The sequence below is a fragment of the Columba livia genome, chromosome 9 (assembly GCF_036013475.1).
Source record: "Columba livia isolate bColLiv1 breed racing homer chromosome 9, bColLiv1.pat.W.v2, whole genome shotgun sequence".
NCBI classification, from domain to species: Eukaryota; Metazoa; Chordata; class Aves; order Columbiformes; family Columbidae; genus Columba; species Columba livia.
The window spans coordinates 553,106-576,187 of record NC_088610.1 but is presented as its reverse complement, the minus strand read 5'-3'; the positions used below and the strand labels follow the sequence as shown (position 1 = coordinate 576,187).

The 23,082-nt window shown below is 53.3% G+C and overlaps 2 protein-coding genes across 4 annotated transcripts in view; one reads left to right on the top strand and one right to left on the bottom strand.

The window, feature by feature from the left end:
- The window catches only part of AADAC (arylacetamide deacetylase), a 35,448-nt gene extending 24,964 nt beyond the window's left edge, over window positions 1-10,484 (bottom strand). Inside the window, exons 1-3 of the mRNA XM_065073312.1 lie at window positions 10,345-10,484; window positions 8,675-8,841; window positions 7,162-7,564 (exon numbers count right to left, since the gene is read on the bottom strand). The gene's annotated coding sequence lies outside the window, so the exon portion shown is untranslated. The remainder of the gene's footprint in view (window positions 1-7,161; window positions 7,565-8,674; window positions 8,842-10,344) is intronic.
- Window positions 5,320-22,675, top strand: IGSF10 (immunoglobulin superfamily member 10). 3 transcript variants are annotated; one of them, XM_065073297.1, is made up of 7 exons: window positions 5,320-5,690; window positions 6,382-6,624; window positions 7,740-7,869; window positions 8,354-8,744; window positions 9,381-14,447; window positions 15,052-15,949; window positions 16,818-22,675. In XM_065073297.1, the coding sequence occupies exons 2-7, from the start codon at window positions 6,431-6,433 to the stop codon at window positions 18,721-18,723; spliced, it is 8,586 nt and encodes a 2,861-aa protein (XP_064929369.1). In that variant the 5' UTR covers window positions 5,320-5,690; window positions 6,382-6,430; the 3' UTR covers window positions 18,724-22,675. The 3 variants fall into 3 exon arrangements, with proteins under 3 accessions (XP_064929369.1, XP_064929370.1, XP_064929371.1); XM_065073298.1 differs by having other exon boundaries at window positions 5,320-5,699; XM_065073299.1 differs by lacking the exon at window positions 5,320-5,690 and adding an exon at window positions 5,925-6,257.
- Window positions 22,676-23,082: the final 407 nt, after the last annotated feature.

The following is a 23,082-nucleotide window of genomic DNA, read 5'->3' as shown; positions in this document are numbered from 1 at the left end:
TTTTACAGCTAAGGGGGGAGGAAATGGAACATTTACAAGGCCTCAGGACTTACAAAACGCCAGAGAATCAGAGCTGGTAGTTCAGCCTGCGGTACATTCCCTGAATCTGGGTAAAACCTTCCCATGTCGCCACTGCATCCTCCCCGTCCACAGCGAGGGCCCGGGCTTCAATCTTGCGTTCATCCTGGTAGCTCGTTACACTGCCAGCTGCTAAAATATCCTTTTGAGAGCACGTAAACAAGATATTACAGCTGCCTCTTCAAGTTTAAATTAAATTAAAACAGTTCAGTCATCCTCATGCCTTTAATAACACAAGTAACCAGAAAACTTGCTGCTACGTGTGTAAATTCATAATGCACAATGGCCATCAAGAACAACATGCTGGATGAAGTATCCTCACAACGTACCTAGAGAGCCACACAGAGACCCTCCAAATGTGATTTCAGGACTGTTTCTGAAAGGAAGACGTGAAACGCAGCTCTGGCCGGTGTGCGGGGTGAGCGCTGGGCACGGGGCTGTGGGGCTGCACCGCGGGGCGGCCGAGCGGAGACCACAGCTCCCAGCGCGTCGCAGAGCTACCGCGGGACCTGTCACATCAAACCTGCTGTCACCGCCCTGGGGAGATGCTCCGGTAATGAGGAGAGCAGACTGTCCCCTGGCACACCGGGGTTTAAACGAGCTTTTCCTCTAAACCCCCGAGCCAGATGATCCCCCTCACATGCCCACCTCTAATCAGAGAAAGGTGCTGCAGCTTCCCGCCAGGCGAGACGAGAGACCTTCCGCAGCTCCGCGGGTCATCAGCTGCCCGCCTGCGCCAGACGCGCCCAGCGGGAGCTTTTGATGTGGCTGCCAATGCTGCGGGTGATTGATCGGCCCCGTGTCACGGCGATCCGGGGCGGTGGAGCCCCCGGCTGCCCCCAGCCCCGCCGCCCCGCACCGCCTCCGAGCGCACCGCGGGGGCTCACCGCACGGGGACCAACGGCCCCGCCGAGCATCGGACGGAGAAAGCAACCGCCAGGGCAACGCTTTACAGTAATTGTAGTTTCATGTTAATTTTCTAGCCATGATCTTTGGAGCAGCACTGTGAGTTAAAGCACCTGAGTCCGGTAGCATCATCTACACAATTTTAATTTCACTACTATATTAAAAGCACAATCCCGCTGCCCTTCCCCAGGGCACAAAGCTCTTCTCCCGCAGCCGGGGGAGCGGTTCTTTGGGACCCAGGAGCCGGTGTCGGCGCACGGGGGCTGGACAGGCTTTTGGGGAACACTGTACTTCATTCCCACCTGGGCGGCTCACGTGTCTGTCTGCTCCCCGCGCCCGTCTGTCCTGCTGCCAACCAGAACAGCAGCCGTGCCCTATGGACGGGGGGCGCCGCTGGAGCTGCAGACGTGCTGCTTGAAAAAGAAGACTATTCCCGTTTTCCATGAAAAAGAGGTGAGGAATCGTTCCTTCCACACCTCGTTTGCTCTCCACGACTTCGTTCCCTAAAGTTTGAGTCACTGTGCACTGACTTACTCATGTTGAGGAAGAGGAAAACAAAAATGCTCATTAAAAAAGTAGATAAAAAACTTGAAAAGCAAAATGAGAGCACCAAACGCTGAGCTGTAATACAGGGAGGATTAGAGCGTGTACTTGAAAAGCCTGTGCGTATTTGACTTCACGGGCCTGGCTTTCTTCAAGGATGCAGAGCTGTAAGTGATGTTGAAATACGTTATAAACTAAGCGGAGTTCAGTTCCAGAGCTCAGACCTCTGCTTGATTTGAGAGGCGTTTTTCCCCAAATGAAGATCCTGATAGCAAAGGCTGGAATGATGAGTTTTACACCAACACGCTAAACTAAGGCTCAGGTTGGCGGCTTTGATCCCTCGCGCTACCGCAGATATTTCTGTACTTTGTGCCGTCACCCACTGCTCACCCAGCACGTGTCCTTGTCCCCCTTGACCCTCTGCTCCCCGGTGTGACAACCATCCCCGCGCTGTGAGACACGGCCCTGGGGCACACCCTGCTCCGGTACCCCATTCCCATACCCTGCTCCCATCCCCACTGCAGTACCCCATTCCTGTACCCCATTCCCACACCCTGCTCCCATCCCCACTCCAGTACCCCATTCCCATACCCTGCTCCCATCCCCACTCCAGTACCCCATTCCTGTACCCCATTCCCACACCCTGCTCCCATCCCCACTCCAGTACCCCATTCCCATACCCCATTCCCATACCTGCTCCCATCCCCGCACCAGTACCCCATTCCTGTACCCCATTCCCATCCCTGCTCCCGTACCCCATTCCCATACTCCACTCCTGTCCGTGCTCCAGTACCCCTCTCCAGTACCCCATTCCCGTACCCACTCTGGTACCTCACTCCCATACCCCACTCCTGTCCCTGCTCCGGCACCCCACTCCAGTACCCCACTCTGGTACCCCATTCCCATACCCCATTCCCATACCCCACTCCGGTACCCCATTCCCATACCCCACTCCCATACCCCACTCCCGTACCTGGTGCCAGCAAACACAAGCACGGCGCTGAGGAGCACGACCTGCCTGCTGGAGCTGCGCTTCACAAGGCGCAGAGGATGGAGCGGGTTGCAGAGCAACGCCACCGCTCCTCGCTGCCTGTCCAGGTCACAGCACACAAACGTACACTGGCAACTGAACTGCTAAAGGAAACCAAAACCCTGTTCCATTCCTGGTGTGTATAAATCGCTGTGAAGACCCAGTTTGAAAGTGCTTTCTTCATTCAGCTTTCCTCGGAAAAACCACTGAGTTTACCCTCGACCGCACATTCTTTCCCAAATACAGTTTCACTCAGCAGAAAGCTCCCTCGATTGCCCCCATGGTGACTTCCATCCAAAGCAACGTCTTTTCATATCAGACATGGACCAGAATCTGCCAGCGCCCCAGAGAGACCAGCACGGATTGGTGCAGCCATTGTATTTTCCATGAGCCGGCCCCATTAAGCCACAACCGCATTATAATGTAAAATATTCCACATGTTCTTCAGGAACCTTCTGGACGGGGAACTTTGTATTTTCTGTAATTTAATACTCTGTTTCCCAGAAGCACAGTAAGAGCTGGGTATTAATGACAACACACAGTGCGTCCCTGGATGAATATCCTTTTCTTAAATCTTTGACAAGGCACATTGTACATTTAAACTGTTTCTTTATTTTCATGCAGATTTTCAAGTATGTGTTTTTGGGAAACGCTGCCAGCAGAAACTTCAGCCCCTTTTCCACCACAAGCTGTGGACACTGGTACAAATCACTAAAAATGTCTTTTACCTATGTTTACAGCCACCAAGAACCCAACGACACACCGGAATGTGTCGCTTCACAAGCCCCGACCTCAGTAATCTGTGGAAAAACATCGTTACTTATGAAAGCAATTAATCCTTTGCCCTTCAGACTGCAATTAAGCTTTGGAAAACAGCTCGGCTGGGTTGAGATCACCTCCCTGTTTGATTTCAAATGCGTCTGAACAATTTTAGAGCCATTACGGCTCCAATTCTATGTTCGCTGTTTACAAAAACACTGCATTATTTGTGTCATCAAATCAGTCCAAGAAATAATACACAGGTTTACTCATCAGTCACCTATTGCAGTAATATACCCATGTCTGAAAAGAAAAACATAAAGTAATTTTGAGTTCATCTAAGAGAATTCACTAAATTTGTCACGTTTTGCTTCTTATCATGTCTTTCCTTTTTAATCCTAAGAAAAGCTGCCAGTGACCCCAACCAGCCCAAACAACCCCCCGCTGCCCGCCCCGTCTGCCATACCCGGCTCCCACAGTCACCTCTGCTCCACTGTTCCGAGGTTCAGTCAATGCTGAAAAATATTGGAAAGTGCAAAATCTCAGGAGAAAAACCCATTAGTCGTGGTCACTTCCTCCTGGACGACCTTACGCACCCAAAGCAGGAGCCCGCGTCCCTTACGGAAGGTGGCCCAGCGGCGTCCCCTGCTTCGCTCGGTGCCTCCACGCCGAGCTGCTGCTCATCTCCAACACGGACAGCAGACAATACACAAAACAGCACCAAGAAACTATCAGCAACTCCTTAGGGAGATTTATTTATGACTGGCACAATGGCTTGAACATTTACCCATAAATAAGCAGCAACAGGTTATCATCTGTCCAAACCCACCAGCTTCGCTCTGTATTTGGCACAGCTGGTTTTTATATAGTTTTTGGTGGAAAACGTTTAGCAACTATATCGGATCTGATCATCAATGATTCCTGAGGCATCACGTCTGAGATAAACAGGAGTATTTCTGCAAAAGAACATGGGGTTTATGTGATGCTGCTAAGGAGCTTGTTTCCTGAAACAATACTAATTGGGAGCACAGAGGTGGAGTCACAAACAGGTAAGACAAGCAGAACCGCCCTAAACCAAGTGACAGCGGAATAATCTGCGTGTCCCACCCAACGTGTCTCAACTCAGCGGCTCTTTGCTCTGCACAGATAGAAAGAACTTTGTGGCTGGACCACAAACATGAACACAACTACTACTGTGCTGCGTTGTTCAACCACCTCATCGCTGAGGAACATAAACCTGAAGAGAATCAGAGACGAGGACTGCCAGATGTGTTTGGGCCTCAGTGGGGAAAACCCAGCTGCTGGACAAAAACATGTGATGTTGGTACACGTGGTGGTTTTGGTGGATAATAATTTCGAAGAAGGGGCAGAAAGGGGAGTAAGAAGCTACGGGGCTTCTTTGGGAGATGGATTTAGAACCACAGAATCGCAGATGGTTTGGGCTGAAGGGACCTCCCCAGTGCCCCCCCTGCCATGACAGGGACACCTTCACCAGCTCAGGGTGCTCGGAGCCCCGTCCAGCCTGGCCTGGGATGTCTCCAGGGTTTCTTCAAAGTCCCTGAAGTTTAACTTTGTGCAAGCAGCGATGTACTAGAAATTTCCTGTGGCTTAGAAGGTTCATGTTTAACTTCTAATCCTGAGTGCATAAAGACACAACAATTTGGCATTAATTAAAGCATCTATCAAAATACAACTGTAAAGTTCAGCAGCTCAAGAGCTATCAGAAAGCTGTGTTGAAGTATCTACTAACCTTTTCTAACGGACTTTCAGCAGAAACATCCTGTCAGCCAAGTTCATCAATGTTACAAACACCATTTAGCAAAACATGAGGAGCTGAAGTATTGGTGGACTTGATCTAAAAATGAAGATAAAACACGCCCCACAAACCAAACCTGGCAGTAAAGTGCCATCAGCCGCTTTTGTGGAGGGATCAGCAGAACTCGCCCCGGTGGGAGCTGCTCGCTGCTCGGTTCCTCCCTGCCAAGGACCGGCTGCTCTGCAATTCGCTCTCGCTGCGGCACCGCAGACCCCGGGGGGGCCGGGGCCGGGCGGCGGGGCCGGGGCCGGGGCCGCAGCTTCCCCGAGTGCGGCTCCGTCTGCCCCGGGGGCTCCGCCGCCCCCCGAGCCCCGCCGAGCCGAGCCGTGCCCAACCGAGCCCAAGCGACCCGAGCCGAGCCCAGGCGGCTGCGGGGCTCACGGCCGGGCAGCACATCGGGCGGCCCCTCCCGCGCCCCCACCAGCGCGGCGCAGCTCCCGGGAGGAGGAGCCGGCGGCAGCGGGACCCTCCGGGCCGGCTGGCGTTCCCCGAGGGAGCGGCCCCGCCGGGGACAGCGGCCGCCAGCGCGGCCCGGCGGGAGCTGCCCGGCGTGCGCAGGTACCGCAGGTACCGCAGGTTGGGGCGGGCGGGCGAGGCCGCTGCCCCGGGCACCCCCGGCCAGGTGCCGGCGCGGCCGCGGCCCCGCTCCGGGTGCGGGTGGGGACGGGCGGGCGGCAGCCGGTGCCGCCCGGGGCCGGGGAAGCGCTGCGGGGGGTCCAGGGAGCGCACGGGGGTGCAGCGGGACCCGGGGAGCGCTGCGGGGAGCCCGGGGAAGCGCTGCGGGTCCCGGCGCCGCTCCCGCCGCACGGCGGCTCAGCGCTCGGCCTTTGAAATTAGTTAATTTTGCTTGGAATAATTACTGGCAAGAAAGGAGCTGACGTGTTCCTTCCCGAGGATAAATTACAAGCAGATTTATACACGCTCTGCATAAATGGAGTCGTGATGTAACGATAGCCAAATGCTGCATTTTCCCCCTTTGCTTCCTGCAAAATTAAAACTTTACCTGTAAGCAAGAATTCAAGGGGCACACTGCACTAAGAGGAAGAAATTGTGAAGCTGTTTCTTTAAAACGACAAACATTTTAGATCATCGCACATCTCTAAAAACTGGGAAGAAAAACAACAGGTTTGGGTCTGTTTTCTGGGTCTTCTTTTTTTTTCCAAGTTAATTCTTCTTGTGCTTGTAGCCTAAAACTGAACATCTCAACAGGGATGCCACTCTCAATGCCTGTGTTGTGTTCTCCCTGCAGGACCTACTGCCCGTCGCCGCGCGGATGGCAGCGTAGCCGTCCCTGCAGGATGACGGGGACACGCGGGGGCCCAGCGCGCTGCCTGGGGACCCTGCTGGCCCTCTGCCTGGCTGCCCCCCCCGCTGCCACCGCCTGTCCCCGGCTCTGCGCCTGCTACGTCCCCACCGAGGTGCACTGCACGTTCCGGTACTTCACCGCTGTCCCACCGCACATCCCTCCAGACGTGGAGCGCATCAATCTGGGGTATGTTCAGCAGCGAGATTTTAAACCTTCTGACCGGTTACCTTTCAACACTTTACAAAGCCATAATTAAGAGTTTCCAGATTTAGGGCTAAAAATTAACCCAAGCAATAAGTAAATCTTAAGAGCTTAATGTTCTTCAGTATTCAAAAGTGGCTGCAATCACAGCTAGCAAAGCCTTAGGCTGCCAGCACCAAGGGGAGATTTAGGGGATGTATCACTGGGCATGTAAGAACTTCAAGAAGTTCTGAACTTCAATGAATTCTTGTATATTACCCAAACGTTTTGCATCTGTAACATGAAACTCGGCAGGAGTCTGAAATAGAATTCTTTTTGGGAAAAGATAGTTTAGAGCTCAGACTGTGCTGGAAAGCTAGTGTGTGTATTAAAATCCTCAGAGACTTGGCTGTGACTTTAAAAGGTCACACAATGCCAGTATCTGTGCTTTTATCTGTCGAGTTTATGGGAGTGCACATAAAATTCAAGATGCACAGCTGGACAGGGCAGACATGGAGCAGAGCGAGACACCGCAGAACCCACCTGCACCACAGCCACGGGCAGCCATTGTCACCGGGTCCTGCGGGGATGTCACAGCCAGTGCCGGTCACCAGGTCCTGGGGGAACGTCACAGCCAGTGCCGGTCACCAGCTCCTGGGGGAAGGTCACAACTGATGCCGGTCACCAGCTCCTGGGGGAAGGTCACAACTGGTGCCAGTCACCAGCTCCTGGGGGAAGGTCACCACCGGTGCCCACAGGTCTCAGCAGAGCAGGGCAGCTCTGGCGTCGGCCGTGCCGGGAGCCCTCGCTGCAGGGAGCCACTCGTACTGCCAGCCGCTGCCATCGCAAGCTCCTGCTCTTTGTGCTGAGCCCCAAACCAGCATTCTTGTCCACACGTTTGCCATTATTTTCCATGTCCACTCGGAATAGTCTTCAGAAAACTGCCCTGCAAAAGTAACCAGATGTGCTGACATGAAGGAGTGACTTAAAATGTCACGGTAGCAACCAGCAGTGCTGCCTCCCTTTCTGCATCCCCCGAGCTGCTCTTTTGCTGTGGTGCGCTGGCTGTTCTGGGCGCGGGCGCGGTGCAGCCTGACCAGCGCGGCGGGTGTCTGCTCCAGGTACAACCGACTGCTGCAGCTCACGGAAACGGATTTTTCTGGCCTGGAGAAACTGGAGCTACTGATGCTGCACAGCAACGAGATAAATACAATCCCTGATAGAGTGTTCAGCGATTTATATTCCTTACAGGTAAGAATTAAATGACTTAATTTTTCTTATAACTTTAAACAATCTGCAGTAATACTGAAAATGGAAGCAGACCAGTGGTCTGCAGCACTTTGTTTTCCTGTTCCTTATTGTATCCATATGAAAGACGAGGGCTACCACTGTTTAGGGTCAGGTTCTGCTTACCCTTTCCTGAGTGTGGTTTATTTGGGATTTGTTGAATGAGATCTAAGCATTGCTTTATTTTTTTGACCACTGCATCACATAAGTGTGACGGCAGAAGTGTCACCCCGAGGACTGCTGGAACCAGAAAGCATCCTGGTGGTCCTGCAGCTAACGTTACACTTAGAGATAATTCCTCCCACTAAGGTTTTTCCCCATCAGTCACACTACTGGTCTGGTGAAGCACCTTCACTTCACAGGGTAACCATCAGTCAAAATCTGTGAGGAGCCTTAGAACAGTATAACACAGGTTAATATTATGCACTTCTTACTTTTTCATCAACAGGTGTTAAAAATGAGTTATAACAAGGTCAGAGTACTTCAGCAGGATGTTTTTTATGGTCTGAAGAGCTTGGTACGATTGCACATGGACCACAATAAAATTGAATTTGTAAATCCCAACGTTTTCTATGGACTCACATCACTGAGGCTGGTCCACCTGGAAGGAAATCTACTCAAGCAGCTTCATCCAGATACTTTTGTCACCTTGCGCTACAGCCAGATATTTAAAATATCCCTCATGAAGCACATCTATTTGTCTGACAACGTGCTGACCTCCCTGCCACACGAGATGTTTTCCTACCTGCCGGAGCTGGAGAGCATTTACCTGCACGGGAACCCCTGGTCCTGCGACTGCCGCCTCCAGCGCTTTGCGCAATGGGCTCAACACAGAGCAGGTCAGCTGAAGGTTTGGTTTGTGCTTTTCAGTCCCGTTACAGCACCTTGTTCTTTCTGGTAAAGGTAATTGCCCTTTCTTTCTTCTCCCAGGAACAACTGGAAGACAGGATTTTTGTAGGTGCATGCAATCAGGATAAATAGATCAGTATTATTCAGTTTCCCAGATTAAACGAGTCTCCTGGTCTTAACCCATTCCCGAGTGCAGCTTTCCTTAACGGAGCTTTTTCCTTGGCCAGCGCAAAGCTCCTGTGCACCAGGAGAACCCAGAGAGGATATGACACTAATTCTTACGTAACTGGCAAGAGCGAAGGCCACACTGTCCTCAGTTCTTCCAAAAAGAAATACGCAGGACCCACAGAGGTTCCGTGTCGCGCCCTGGGCAGAGGTCGCAGACCATGGGCGGTGGTGCCGCGGCTGTGACAGCCTGTCCCTGGGTGGGAGAGCCCTGCGTGCCCCCGGGACAGCAGGACACGGCGCCGCAGAGGCGGCTTCAGTGGGAAATCTCACAGCTTGCCTTAGGTTAATTCAGGATAAACTTTGTTAATATTCAAGAGAATAACTTGCTGGTAGCTGTATATCTTTATTAATACCAAAAACTCTATCACAAAAGTTTACTGCATTTTTCTTCCCTTCAGATGTTATAAAGTGCAAAAAAGACAGAAGTTCTGGTGCTCAGCAGTGCCCAGTTTGTGCCAGTCCCAAAAATCAGAAGGGAAGGAGCTTGGCGGCTGTTCCCGCGGCGAGTCTGGCCTGCGGGAAGCCAGCCATACACGGCTCCCTCAAATCCAGGAACCTCACCCTGCCTGCCGACGGGGATGCCAGTTCCGTATCCCCCAAGGACTTCGTGGCCCCGCTGGGATCCGTGGTTTTGAACATGACCGACCAAGCAGGAAGCCGAGGGAACTTGGTTTGCGACATCCAAAGACCTAAAGAACTGTCTCCCATCTCACTGGACAGAGACGGCAACAGCACAGTGCTCAGAACATCATTCTCAGCGTCTCTTGTGTGCGGCATTGATTACGAACAGATCCAGCAGCTCTGGGGCATCCTGGCACTGTACAGTAGTTCTCCCTTAAAGCTGGAAAGGAATGTCCTGGCACATAACATGCCTTCTTACAAATACAAACAAATCCACTCCGAAAAAGATGAACTTTTTACCAATATAGAGGCTGAACTGAGAGCTGAACCATCTTGGTTAATGCAGAGCCAAGTGGCATTACAGCTGGACAGGACAGCAACCACGCTCAGCACTTTGCACATCCAGTACTTCACGGATGCTCAGATTATTTTGCCCAGTGCCGACAAAAAACAGGCAAGAAATAACTGGACCATCATCTCCAGGGACAACCAAACACAAACGGAGCACACGGTTTTAGTCGGGGGGACTGTCCAACTGGAGTGCCAAGCAACTGGAGACCCGGCTCCTGCAGTCGAGTGGATATTGGCTGATGGAAGCAAAGTCAGAGCTCCTCACATCAGCGAGGATGGAAGAATCATGGTAGTTGAGACTGGAACGCTCACGTTACGGATGGCTGACACTTTTGACACGGGGCTTTATCACTGCATAGGCACAAACGGCAATGACGCAGATGCTCTCACCTTCAGAATTACTGTGGTTGATCCTGATGTGGAACACAGCAGCGTCAATGGAGCCCACGTTTCTGCGTCTGTTGGCAGCACACTCGACCTTCCCTGCACATCCACCGCTGTTCCTGACGCGGCCGTTAGCTGGGTTTTACCTGAGCATGAGATTCTCCATCATTCTGTAAGAAACAAACATGTTTTTGACAATGGTACTCTGAGAATTCAAGGGGTGACAGAGCGAGACAGTGGCTACTACACATGCGTGGCAGCCAACCAGTACGGTGTCGATCTCCTGGTTCTGCAAGTGCTGGTTCGAGAGGATGAAACCACTCTGCAGACAAAGCACGTGGCTGCGGGAGAAGGGGACGAGGGCGACGGCTCTGGTGACGCGGTGCTGGCCCCTGCTGTGACACAGAACCACCCTGCGGCTGCTCCGGAGGCCTCGGCAGCTCGCGAGGAATCTGCTGCCGCATCCAGGGGCCGGGTGGCACCGAGCGCGCAGCAAAGGAACAGCTACGGGAGAACGGCTTACCGGCTCTACCGGGACAGAAGCGGCCGGCGGTTCAGAGGCCACAGAAGACAGTTCGGTTCCTCAGCCAGGAGAGTCGATCCGCAGCGCTGGGCAGCATTTCTGGAAAAAACAAAGAGGAACCCGATTTTGGTAGAAAAACGAGGAGAAGTTGCAACGAAGCCACCTGTTGAAGTCCGTAAGCTCTCGGAAGCACCTGGGGATGAGGAGGAAGCATCTGGTGATGTCCTGTCTCCAGAAGAAGAATTCATGATCCTGGTATCAGCGAGAGCCACCAAACCTGCCGCAGGGGGGGCGACAGGACGCGTGGCAGCCGGGCTGAGCACGGGCAGCACCCCTGCCAGGAAAACCTCCCCCCTGGGGACAGGGACGGTGACTTTCCTGCCCTCGCCTTCCCCACTGCCCGAGCCAGCTGACAGCAGAGGGCCACAAACACACCTCAACCCCGCGCTTACAAACCCATGGGAAAGATCTGATTTAAGTCCAATATCAGCAAATGGTATAGAACAATCCACTGTACCAAATGGAGCAAGCAGAACATCTACGCTCCTCCCTGCTGCACAAAGCTTGGTGTATTCTGAGGAAAGTAATAACCGGCCCTTAAAATCTGTATCTACGGCACCTGAGACAGACATCACGGACACCAGCAAGTCTGTGTTTTCCCAGAGCACAGTGGACGAGCTACGTGGTTTTACTGAGTCTGTTGGTAAGACTTCCACCAAAACAGATGAGAAATCTGTAGTGAGTGTCAGTGAACCAAGTCTGGGATTTGGTCGCGGTTATGTCCACAGTGCTCAGAAACGAGTAACTCCTGAGCCACCCTTGGCCTCAACTGTCATTACTCATCAGCAACTTCCGAATACGCAGGATGTCACAACTCGTACACCCCAGACCCACCAGCAACACGGAAAACGAAGGAAAATGTCTGGTAGGAGACGACTTGTTAGACCAGGACGTATCCCAGGTATGAAAGAGCACAAATACAGTTTTGGGAGGCCAGGATCTGTGAGAGGAAATACAGCTGTGGCTGCAGATGTTCAACTGAATATGAAATATGTATCAAGTTTCCCAACCTTAGATAATATAAGCAGCTCCGTCCACCAGTTTGGCCCAGAGGCACCTCTGTCCTCCCCCTCTGCCCTGGACGTGCCCTTGGAGCAGCCACCAGGTGCTCGTCACCACACGGCATCACCCAGGGGAGAGGAAAGGGAACCCGGGGCAAGGCAAACAGCCCCCGCGCCCGTCGTGCCTCTGGTGACAGAGGACACCCGAGACGCTCCGCAGGGGAAGTCGGAGCCCAGTGCTCCATTTCAGACAAATACTGGTAGAGTCCCACCTTTCAGCATCAGCCTGCCAACCACGGCAATCCACACAGCTCATGTTGCTATGGAAACGCCCCAGACCATACGCACTACAGCATCTTCTGCCCCTCTATCAGTCTCAGCCAGCATTAAACCTAGAACCTCACAAAAAAATTCCCCAAGAGGAAAAATGACTTGGGAGCATCGCTTTGGAAATGGTGCACAACAAAAGGTTACAAAGCTACCAAAATCATGGACAGATGTGTTTCCATCAACAGAGGTTCCGGCCGTGCTTCCCAAAACTATGGCAGCGTCTTCTATGTCCAGAACATCTCCTTTGCACTTGGTGCCTGTTTCGACAGGTGTGAACCACAGCAGTGCGCATTATGGCAATGGTAAGTCAGAAGATCTTCCCACTGCAAAGCCGCAGTCTTACTCTAGTCCTGCGACTACTGCAGCCAAAGACATGGCTGTAATGAATTTGAAGCCAGCAGTTGCACCTATTATTGCTCCTCAAACTGACACCAAAATCACCAAAAGTAAAGTGTTCCGAGTGGGAAGAAAAAGAGGTCAGAGGAGGAAGAGGCCTCCAAAAACACCTGCTCTGCCAAGCGTGCCTGGCGGCCAGAGCGCTGCCATGGTACCCGTTGTGCCCACAGCCACGGCTGTCACCACAGCAGCTGCACCACGGACTGTGGCCACAGCCACGGTCACCACAGCAGCCGCACCACGGACTGTGCCCACAGCCACGGTCACCACAGCAGCTGCACCACGGACTGTGCCCACAGCCACGGTCACCACAGCAGCTGCACCACGGACTGTGGCCACAGCCACGGTCACCACAGCAGCCGCACCACGGACTGTGCCCACAGCCACGGTCACCACAGCAGCTGCACCACGGACTGTGCCCACAGCCACGGTCACCACAGCAGCTGTACCATGGACTGTGGCCACAGCCACGGTCACCACAGCAGCCGCACCACGGACTGTGCCCACAGCCACGGTCACCACAGCAGCTGCACCACGGACTGTGCCCACAGCCACGGTCACCACAGCAGCCGCACCACGGACTGTGCCCACAGCCACGGTCACCGCAGCAGCTGTACCATGGACTGTGGCCACAGCCACGGTCACCACAGCAGCCGCACCACGGACTGTGGCCACAGCCACGGTCACCACAGCAGCCACACCACGGACTGTGGCCACAGCCACGGTCACCACAGCAGCTGTACCACGGACTGTGCCCACAGCCATGGTCACCATAAAAGCTGTACCACAGACTGTGGCCACAGCCACGGTCACCACAGCAGCTGCACCACAGACTGTGGCTACAGCCACGGTCACCACAGCAGCCATACCACGGACTGTGGCCACCAGCCCCATGGCTGCACAACCTCCCCCAGGGAGCATAACCACCACCTCAGGGACAGCAACACCAGCACTGAGGGTCCCCAACACCCCTGCGGCTCCTGAGCCCCTGCCCACAGCAGCCACGAGGACATCGGCCACCCCGGTCACACGGAGGGACACCCACGTCACCACCCAACCCTCAGCCGTGTCACCGCCTGACAGCCATGTCACTCAGAGCCCCCCCGGCGCAACCCAACCCCCCCCGCTGCGTTCAGAGCCTCCAGGGACCATGAGCACAGGGCCCACCCTGCTCTGGGTGGCGTCTGGGTCAGACCCTGCTCGGCACAGCACAGCCACCGCAGCCACAGGTGACACGTCACACCGGAAAACGGCACAGAGGGTTCTCCAAGACCACCACATCACAGAGCCCACGTTCCCAGCAGGAACCCAGTCGGGTACCAGAGCTCCTGCGGCATCCAGGGACATCCTCCCTCCCCATGGCCAGCGTCTCCCCCCACTGCCAGCCCTGGTGGCACCAGGGCCACCTGCACCTGCTGCCAGAGCCACCTTGCCTCTGGGGGGCAAAACCCCATTCTGGCAGGAGCCCTCCGCCAAAGTCACAGGGAGGGGTGACACGCCAGCTGTCACACCAACCGTGCTGAAGCCACCGCAGATCACAACCCCGCATGCTGCATGGGGAAGGGACAGGGACAGCGACGGTTCTGTCAAGGGCTGGGCTGGAAAGAGCCGAGATCAAGGAGCGACCACCAGCAATCCCGCAGGCTGGGACTCTTCCAGCAGGAATCGTCCTGCAAAGCCCAGAATCGCTGGAGGACGGTTAGCCGCCTTCACCGTGCTCGCTGATTCCGATGCTTTTCTTCCCTGTGAAGCTACCGGTAACCCCCGGCCAACAATCCGGTGGACCAAGATACCGTCAGGTAAGCTCGATCAGCCTCTCCGGAATTTACCTTCTGTTCTAGTCTGGGAATTTGGCAGATGGTTTTTGTGCCAAGCTCAAGTGTTGCTCCATTTAAGAGTGCCAAGAAGCATGAGAATTAATCAGAAAAGATGAACTTTGAAACAGTGAAAAAGGAAGATATCCCAGCACATCTGCTGGAGTGTCTTACTACTAATTATGAAACAATTCTTTAGGGAAAAAATAAAAAATAAATACATCTATACATGTGTATTTAACTATCATTCTGTGCTTACTGTGAGAAGATTTCAATGTTTATTGTATGTTACCTGCTATTTCAGAACAGTAAGGCACAAGGAAAATCGTCTGTGTTTACAGACCATCAAATCTAGTTAAAGCTACACCAAAATGTTTTTGAATATGCAAAGCCCCATCTGCTTTATCCAAACTTGGTCACTACTGAGGACCAAGTTTTGTTCTTATTTTAAAACTGTGTCACTGTATATGCAAACACTGTTATGTTTGTAATCGCTGGTGTCTTGGTAAGCGGGCGAGGTAGCGCGGGACAGGGCGGGAGCTTCAGGGTGAGCAGAGGCCGGTTCTGACGTGCTGCGCTGTGCCCGCAGGGACGGACGCTGCGGGGAGCCGCGGCGAGGGCCGCTGGACCGTGTTTGCCAACGGCACGCTGGCCATCGCCCGGGCGGGCCTGGGCGACCGCGGGCAGTACCTGTGCACGGCGGGCAGCCCGCTGGGCACGGCGCGGCTGCTGGCCACGCTGGCCGTGCTGGCCTACCCGCCACGCATCGCCGGCGCCCGGCAGCTCCTCACCGCGCGGCCCGGCCAGCGCCTGGCCCTGCGCTGCCCGGCGGAGGGCAGGCCCCCCCCCAGCATCTCCTGGCTGCTGGCAAATCAAACCCACCTCTCCGGCTCCTCCCCGGGAGACAGCAAAGTGCACATGGAACCAGATGGCACGTTGGTTATCGAGGAGGTCACTGTTTACGACAGGGGCCTCTACACGTGCACGGCGAAGAACCCGGCGGGCACCGACACGCTGGCTGTGAAGCTGCAGGTCGTTGCGGCACCTCCCGCTATTCTGGAAGAGAAGAGACAACGAGTTGAAGGGGCAATGGGGGAAAACCTGAAACTCCCCTGCAGCGTGCAAGGGACCCCACAGCCCACGGTGCACTGGGTGCTCTCTGACGGCACGGTGGTGAAGCCCCTGCAGTTAGTGAAGGCCAGGCTGTTCCTGTTCGCCAACGGGACCCTCCACATCAGCAACGTGGGTCCGGCTGACAGCGGGAATTACGAGTGCATCGCCACGAGCTCCACCGGCTCGGAGAGGAGGGTGGTGAACCTCGTGGTGGAACACAGGGACACGCTGCCAAAAATAGCCACTGCCTCGCAGGAAGTGACCCAGCTGAACTTTGGGGATAAGCTGCTCCTGAACTGCACGGCAACCGGGGAGCCCAGGCCCAGGATCATCTGGCGGCTGCCCTCCAAGGCCCTGGTGGACCAGTTCCACAGGTACCAGTCTTTTTTTATCCCCACCTCCTTGAAACTTCAGATGCTGTTTTCTCTGGTGCTCATGTTACATCACTGAAACAATACGTTGTGAACTACATTCACTTTTAAACATTTAACAGTGGTGAAACATCTGTGGTGACAGCTCGTTATTATACATCTAATGACAGACCACATCAGTTGTCATAAGCGGGTGAGGTCTTTCCAAAATAGATACAAGTCTTATCTGAATTAGGGAAATTGACGTTAATCGTACATTGGCTTAATTTTGGTCATTTTATAGGAGGAAAAGCTACTTACCAGAGATTTGTGAAGCAGGACGTGGGAGGAAGAGGCTTCTGTGGCCTCTGCCGAGCCCCAGTAACAGGTCACCTTTGCGCAGGGAGCGTCAGCCCAGCTCGGCTGCTCCCCGCAGGCTGGTGAGAGCGGCCGGCGGGGCTGGGGGACACGCAGGTCCCTGCCTGGTGCCGGCTGGTGCCGGCGGCCTTGGGGACAGCATGGCCAGCCACCTGCCGGGGCAATGGCACGGGTGTCTGCCAGAGAAGCACGGGCCGAGCAGCGGAGGGACGAGGGACGCGAGGTTCGACAGGCTCTGTTGTTCACAGACCAGCTTTCGGGTGGCAGAGGCGGCACCGTGCAGCTTCGGCACCCCCAGGCAGCCAGGGAGCACCTGCACACCCGCGTAGCAGCAAAACCAGCCACCGCACTGGGTTATAACCCGCTGGGCTGATGGGTGATGCGGACACGGCGCCCTTGGGGAGAAAAAGACGCTTTCTGTGTCGTGCCGTGAATCCTGTCAGTCACCTTCAGTGCTCAGCATTCACCTCCAGCATTTTCTTCCCTAATTCTCTTCCTCTTTCTCCCATGACAGAATGGGAAGTCGAATCCGTGTCTACCCCAATGGATCCTTGGTTATCGAGGCGGTCACTGAAAAGGATGCAGGGGACTATTTGTGTGTCGCAAGAAACAAAATTGGAGATGATCTGATACTGATGAAGGTCAGCATCACCATGAAGCCAGCCAAGATTGACCAGAAACAGTATTTCAGGAAACTGGTGCCATACGGAAAAGATTTCCAAGTGGACTGCAAGGCCTCTGGGTCGCCCGCACCAGAGATATCCTGGAGCCTGCCGGACGGGACGGTGATCAACAACGCGATGCTGGCAGACGACAGCGGACACAGGTCTCGCAGATACATCCTCTTTGACAATGGAACGCTGTATCTCAACAAAGCTGGAGTAGCAGAAGGAGGAGATTACACCTGCTACGCTCAAAACACTCTGGGAAGAGATGAAATGAAGGTACACATCACCATCATCATAGCAGCCCCCCGGATAAAGCACAATTACAAGACGTACATTAAAGCAAAAGCTGGAGATACGGCACTGCTGGACTGTGAGGCTGTTGGGGAACCCAAGCCAAAAATATTCTGGTTGCTGCCTTCCAGTGACATGATCTCCTCGTCAAGAGCCAGACACATCCTGCACGGCAACGGTTCTCTGTCAGTCGGCCGCGTCACGCCGCTGGATGCCGGGGAGTACATGTGTGTCGCTCGAAATCCTGGAGGGGATGATACAAAATTGTATAAGCTGGACGTTGTTGCTAAACCACCTGTCATAAATGGTTTACACATGAACAAAACGATCATGAAGGTGACGGCAGTGAGACATGCAAAGAAACACATTGACTGCAGGGCAGAAGGGACACCCCCCCCTCAGATTACGTGGATCATGCCCGATAATATTTTCCTGACAGCTCCATATTACGGGAGCAGGATTGCAGTGCACAAAAACGGGACGCTGGAGATTCGGAACATCAGGCCCTCCGACACAGCAGAGTTTATCTGTGTGGCACGTAATGATGCGGGAGAAAGTGTGCTGGTGGTGCAGCTGGAGGTATTAGAAATGCTAAGGCGACCGATGTTTAAAAATCCATTCAACGAAAAAATAATAGCAACACCTGGGAAAACCACCACATTGAATTGTTCTGTGGATGGAAACCCCCCGCCCGACATCAGCTGGATGTTGCCTAACGGGACATGGTTTGCCAGGGGCATCAGGACCCCCCAGTTCCTGACTGGCAGCACTGGTACCCTCACCATCTCCAGCCCCGACCGAGACACGGCCGGGAGGTATCGCTGCGCTGCCAGGAACAAGGTTGGTTACATCGAGAAGCTGATCGTCCTGGAGCTTGGCCAGAAGCCCACTATTGTCGCTGGCCCAGAGGGGCCGGTGACGGGCGTTAGCGGGCAGACGCTGTCCCTTCACTGCCTGGCCGACGGGCGTCCCAAGCCCAGCACCGCGTGGACTCTGCCGGGGGGACGCGTGCTGGATCGGCCGCAGATCAGCGGCAGGTACACGCTGCTGGAGAACGGCACCTTGCTCGTACGAGAAGCCACCGTGCACGACAGAGGGAATTACGTGTGCGAGGCCCACAACAGCGCCGGGGTCGACTCCGTGACCGTTCCCGTGGCGGTCGTGGCCTCTCCCCCACGCATCACGCGCCGGCCCCCGCGCACGGTGCGCACGCTGCCGGGGGCCGCGGTTCAGCTCCGCTGCGCGGCGCTGGGGACCCCCACCCCACACATCTCCTGGGAGCTGCCCGACCGCTCCGTGCTCTCCACAGGGCACCCGGGCACGGCCCCGGGGCACACGCTGCTGCCCCCGGGGACGCTGCTCATCCCCAGCCCCCGGCCCCATGATTCTGGCGCCTACATGTGCACAGCAAAGAACCAGCTCGGCAGCGATTTCGCAGTAACGTACCTTCACGTCGTCTGAAATTAGTACAGCACAAATGATCGGTAACGAAGGCCACAGCTGCATTGAGTTCATCCTTGGAACCAGCTTAGTCAAAGGCAGCCACAGGCATGTAAGTGCCTAAAACACGCACAGCGTTCAGTCTGCAGTGATCCTGCAAAAAAACAGAGCAAGGACTTGGGACCAGTAGATCAAGCAGTATTCAACCACCTAGCCGAGGTTCTGTCAGTGATGAAGGAGGTTTAAATTAGAACAAACTTAGGGCACTTCTGCTCTGCCAGCAAACACTGAATATCAAGTAGAATTACTTTTTGGAAATGTACCTAGAGATCGTCAGTGAAGGATAGACCTTTGCATATTAGTTTAACATTCTCCACTTTGTACGAGTATCGTCAGCATGGATCACATAAGCAAGAGTATCTGAGAACCAAAGAGCAGATTTTTGTGATGCAGATTACCTTCTCAGTGTTTGAATATTTAGTATTTTTTTAATAAATATTAAATGGCGAAACAAGTAGTGAAGCATTTTCAATAACGCAGCTCTGTTTCACAGCCTGGTTTGCAGAACGTTGGGATGAAACACACAGAACAACAACGCTCTGTGTCAATAAGCTCAGGCAGCCCGTGCTCCAGCACCGCTGGGTGCCGTTCACAAACAGCGTACAGACCGCGTGCAGGAACACTCCGGCTCGGTATCATGTTCCTATTGTCACAAAAGCTGTTTGTAAAGATTTCTCACTAGAAAACAATTGCATCGGTTGGCATATACATTTAGAATTCTGCTTTCTCAATTCAGTAGTTGGGTCTAAGAAGCAACCGTCTGTACCTGGGGGACGAGTATCTTCACAGCGGTAGGAAATGGTTACCTACACATTTTACACTAATCAATCACGGACTGGACTGCTCAAATAAATCCTTAGAAGATTAAGACATTAACTAAAGCTCAGAGCTCCTTATTTTCTTCCTAAGAGAGAGGTTAATATCAGACACCCAGCAGCGAGAGGCATTCGAGCACCAAGAGCTTTTTCTAGTTAACCTCAGCTACCTCAAATATGTCTGAATAAACCAGCCAAATACAGGAAACAAGCACAATGACACTGGGAATTCAGTGGCTGTGTCCATAAAACTTACTTGGTAGTGACAGTGATTTGGTAAGCACCGAGCCACAAAAGGCATAAAGGAACGTCTTAAAACCAGTTCTGTTGGTACGGTTGTCCTCATGCAGCTCCGTTTTATGACTAACCATTTGATTTTGAAGGATTATCAAAGATAAAGCCGATTTTCCCCAGCGTGTTAGCAGCACGCCCTGCCAGTCGAAGGGCTGAGGTGCCCAGCGGTGGCTGGTGACGCGGCGGGGACGGGGGGTGGCGGAGCTGGCAGCACCGCAGCCGACGGCACGGGAGCCATGAGGGATGACATACACACTGATACGATAGAACACTGCAGGGGGTCCCGCATGCACGCGGAAACTGAAAGAGGGGTGAGAAGGATAGTGATGGAGCTGTAACAAGACAGAGACAGCGTGGAAGAAATGATGGGGGTATTTGCTGAAAATTCTGACCATTTTATGCAAAGATGACATACATCATAGAGTCTGGAGGCAAGACAGCCTAAGAGCAATATCGTATATACTGCGGTGAGGGTAATGATGGGTACGGAAGGACTTTAAAATAAAGGTGAAAAGTTATTGGTTTTACCACCGGCTACTGTACAGAGGCTGCTGGTTGTTGGTTTTACCACTGGCTGCTGTACAGAGACTGCTGGTTATTGGTTTTACCACCAGCTACTGTACAGAGGCTGCTGGTTATTGGTTTTACCACCGGCTACTGTACAGAGGCTGCTGGTTATTGGTTTTACCACCAGCTACTGTACAGAGGCTGCTGGTTATTGGTTTTACCACTGGCTGCTGTACAGAGACTGCTGGTTATTGGTTTTACCACCAGCTACTGTACAGAGGCTGCTGGTTATTGGTTTCACCACCAGCTACTGTACAGAGACCGCTGGTTATCTGCAATCCCAAACCCATTTTCTGTTCTCACGCCATTGACTCCAGAGCAGCCCGTCTGGAGCCACGTGCTGGAAATGCACTGGCACAACAGCCGTGTGCAGTTTGGCACAGCAGCCGTGCTCTGCAGAGATGTCACCAGAAGAAACATCAGCTGTTTCCAGAGAACACGGGTGTATGTGTGCACACACGAGTGGAAACGCTCCTGCCAGTCCTCCTGGGGTTTTAGTTGTGAACGGCATTGCTGGGCCTCTGCTGCTCACTGGGATCTCGGTGGTGCTCAGCTCCGTCAGCTCCACCAGCTCCCTTGGCTCAGCGCCGCAGGAACGGTGATGAACTGATCTCTGGGAAGGCACGCGGTGAATGGGGTGAAACCAGACTACTGGCCTGAAAAATTAAAGGGGCAAAGTAACTTTGAAGATGATCACGTGTAAACGAGAACAAGAAGTAAAACCACTATGGGCTGCTGCATGTTCTGTGTCCCATAAAACGTCTGACTACTACTGCTGAAGAAAAGTTGCACATCACATCAAAAGCATGATATTAACAGCTTATTATGTGAAGCCAATTTTATAACAAGATGGCAATAATTCATGCACTCTATGCTATTTGGTAAAAATCATGTATCTATTATTATATGCCAGACTTACAAAGGTAATCTTAACCATTTATTTTTAAAAATCAACATTTCCTTAAACTTTATAGCCTCTGTGCAGCACATTGTGAAGACTTTTACACACTTAAAATACAGATCTAGTTGTACTTAGAGCTTCAGAAAGAATATTTAACATTTATAACTGGAACCAAACTTCTAAACTTCTGCACAAAAGAGGAGTTCTCAAAACATCATGAACTGCTGCCCCCTAGAGCAAGTAAAGACCTGTGCCAGGCTGCGGCACCTTCACTGGAGAAACAAAACAGACCTGCAAAATGTTGAGCACGTACCACAAATGCTGAACAATGTGAACCAATGGGTTTATGTATTCCACCTCGCAGATGTTAAATTGGCCACCACGGTCCTTGGTATGAAGTAAAAGTACCCAAGGGTCATTTGTTCCTTTTAATCATGCCTCCCTTACTTCTCTCCTCAGCGAGCTCCTGGCACCTTTCCTGTACTGTCACCCCAGCAGGTCATTTTTGCTTATCTGCTAAACAACCTTAATAGCTTAACAGAGACAGACCTGCGACCGCTACCAAGAGGTGATCAACATTAACGACTTCACACACACAGCATCCGCTTTTACCTTACTAGCAAGTATTTCTGCAGGTGCTAATTAGGCATAGCACAAGGACAGCTCACTGTATCTGTATATAAATAACAGGAAGAACCTATCTGAAACAACAGAAAGACCAGAAAGTGATCTTAAAATTAGAGCTACTTAGAACGCAACAGGCGGCCAGAGGAGGTGGCCAGGATGGGCTGTCCCGGCTCAGCAGCACGAGCAGGATGTGACCGTGCCGCACACGGCACCAGAACCTGCGCCAGACGCCTTTCCAAGTCAAATGTAACGTCCTTTCTGGCAACCTTTGTGGAGTTGTCAGATACCAGCGAAGACCCCGTATCGCAAAAGTGAGCAAGCGCATGTCGCTGCTCATCACATCAGCGGTTTCAAACCGACTGTGTGCTCTGGGCATTCGACAAGGGTGCACAGCAAACGACGGCTGAATTCGGAACAACTCAGAAAGGGAACGGCTCCCCACACTCTCCTGTGTGTACACGTGGCACAAAACTGTTCTCACTACAGAAGCACATGGAGCTAAAGCTCAGAGGCTCTGCAGGCACTGGAGACACCAGGGAGGGGAGGCTGGAACCAGGGGCTGCTGGTGCCAGGGCCCAGCACAGCGGGTGACAGAGCCCTGGTTTGGGGACAACAGTCCCAGGGACAGCAGGTGACAGAGCCCTGGTCTGGGGACACGTCCCAGCACACCAGCTGGGGTCTGGCAGCTCCCAGTTTCACACCCTGCCTGAGAATTTTCACACAGAAAAGGACTGTGCAAGAATACGTGGAACGGAAACACACTCCGAACCAAGCAGCCGTCTGCCATTGGCAACCACTTGTACAGGGGCCGTGGAACGAGCCCCGTGCTCCGCACCCGGCACCACTGCCCACAGGAGCCTCGGACCGCAAGGCCGAGCCACGGCGAGTGCTGAGCACACACCACAGCACCGTACGGCAGCATGAGAGCGGGGCTTTTGTGGCACTGGATACCAATGCACATGCTGTACAAGCTGTACCTGTTCGCTTGAACTTCCCACACTTCAAAAATCACAGAAACCTGAGATGAACACAAATGTTTACTCTTGCCTGTTTCTGATCAATGGAGCCAAACCCTGCGGTTTTGTTCCCCTGGTGTCGATCGAGCCCCCCGGCTCA

Coding starts and splice junctions, on each gene's coding strand:
- IGSF10 (XM_065073297.1), top strand. CDS start 6,431: ATGACGGGGACACGCGGGGGCCCAGCGCGCTGCCTGGGGACCCTGCTG. Junction 7,870..8,353: donor GCGATTTATATTCCTTACAG/GTAAGAATTAAA, acceptor TTTCATCAACAG/GTGTTAAAAATGAGTTATAA. Junction 14,448..15,051: donor GTGGACCAAGATACCGTCAG/GTAAGCTCGATC, acceptor CTGTGCCCGCAG/GGACGGACGCTGCGGGGAGC.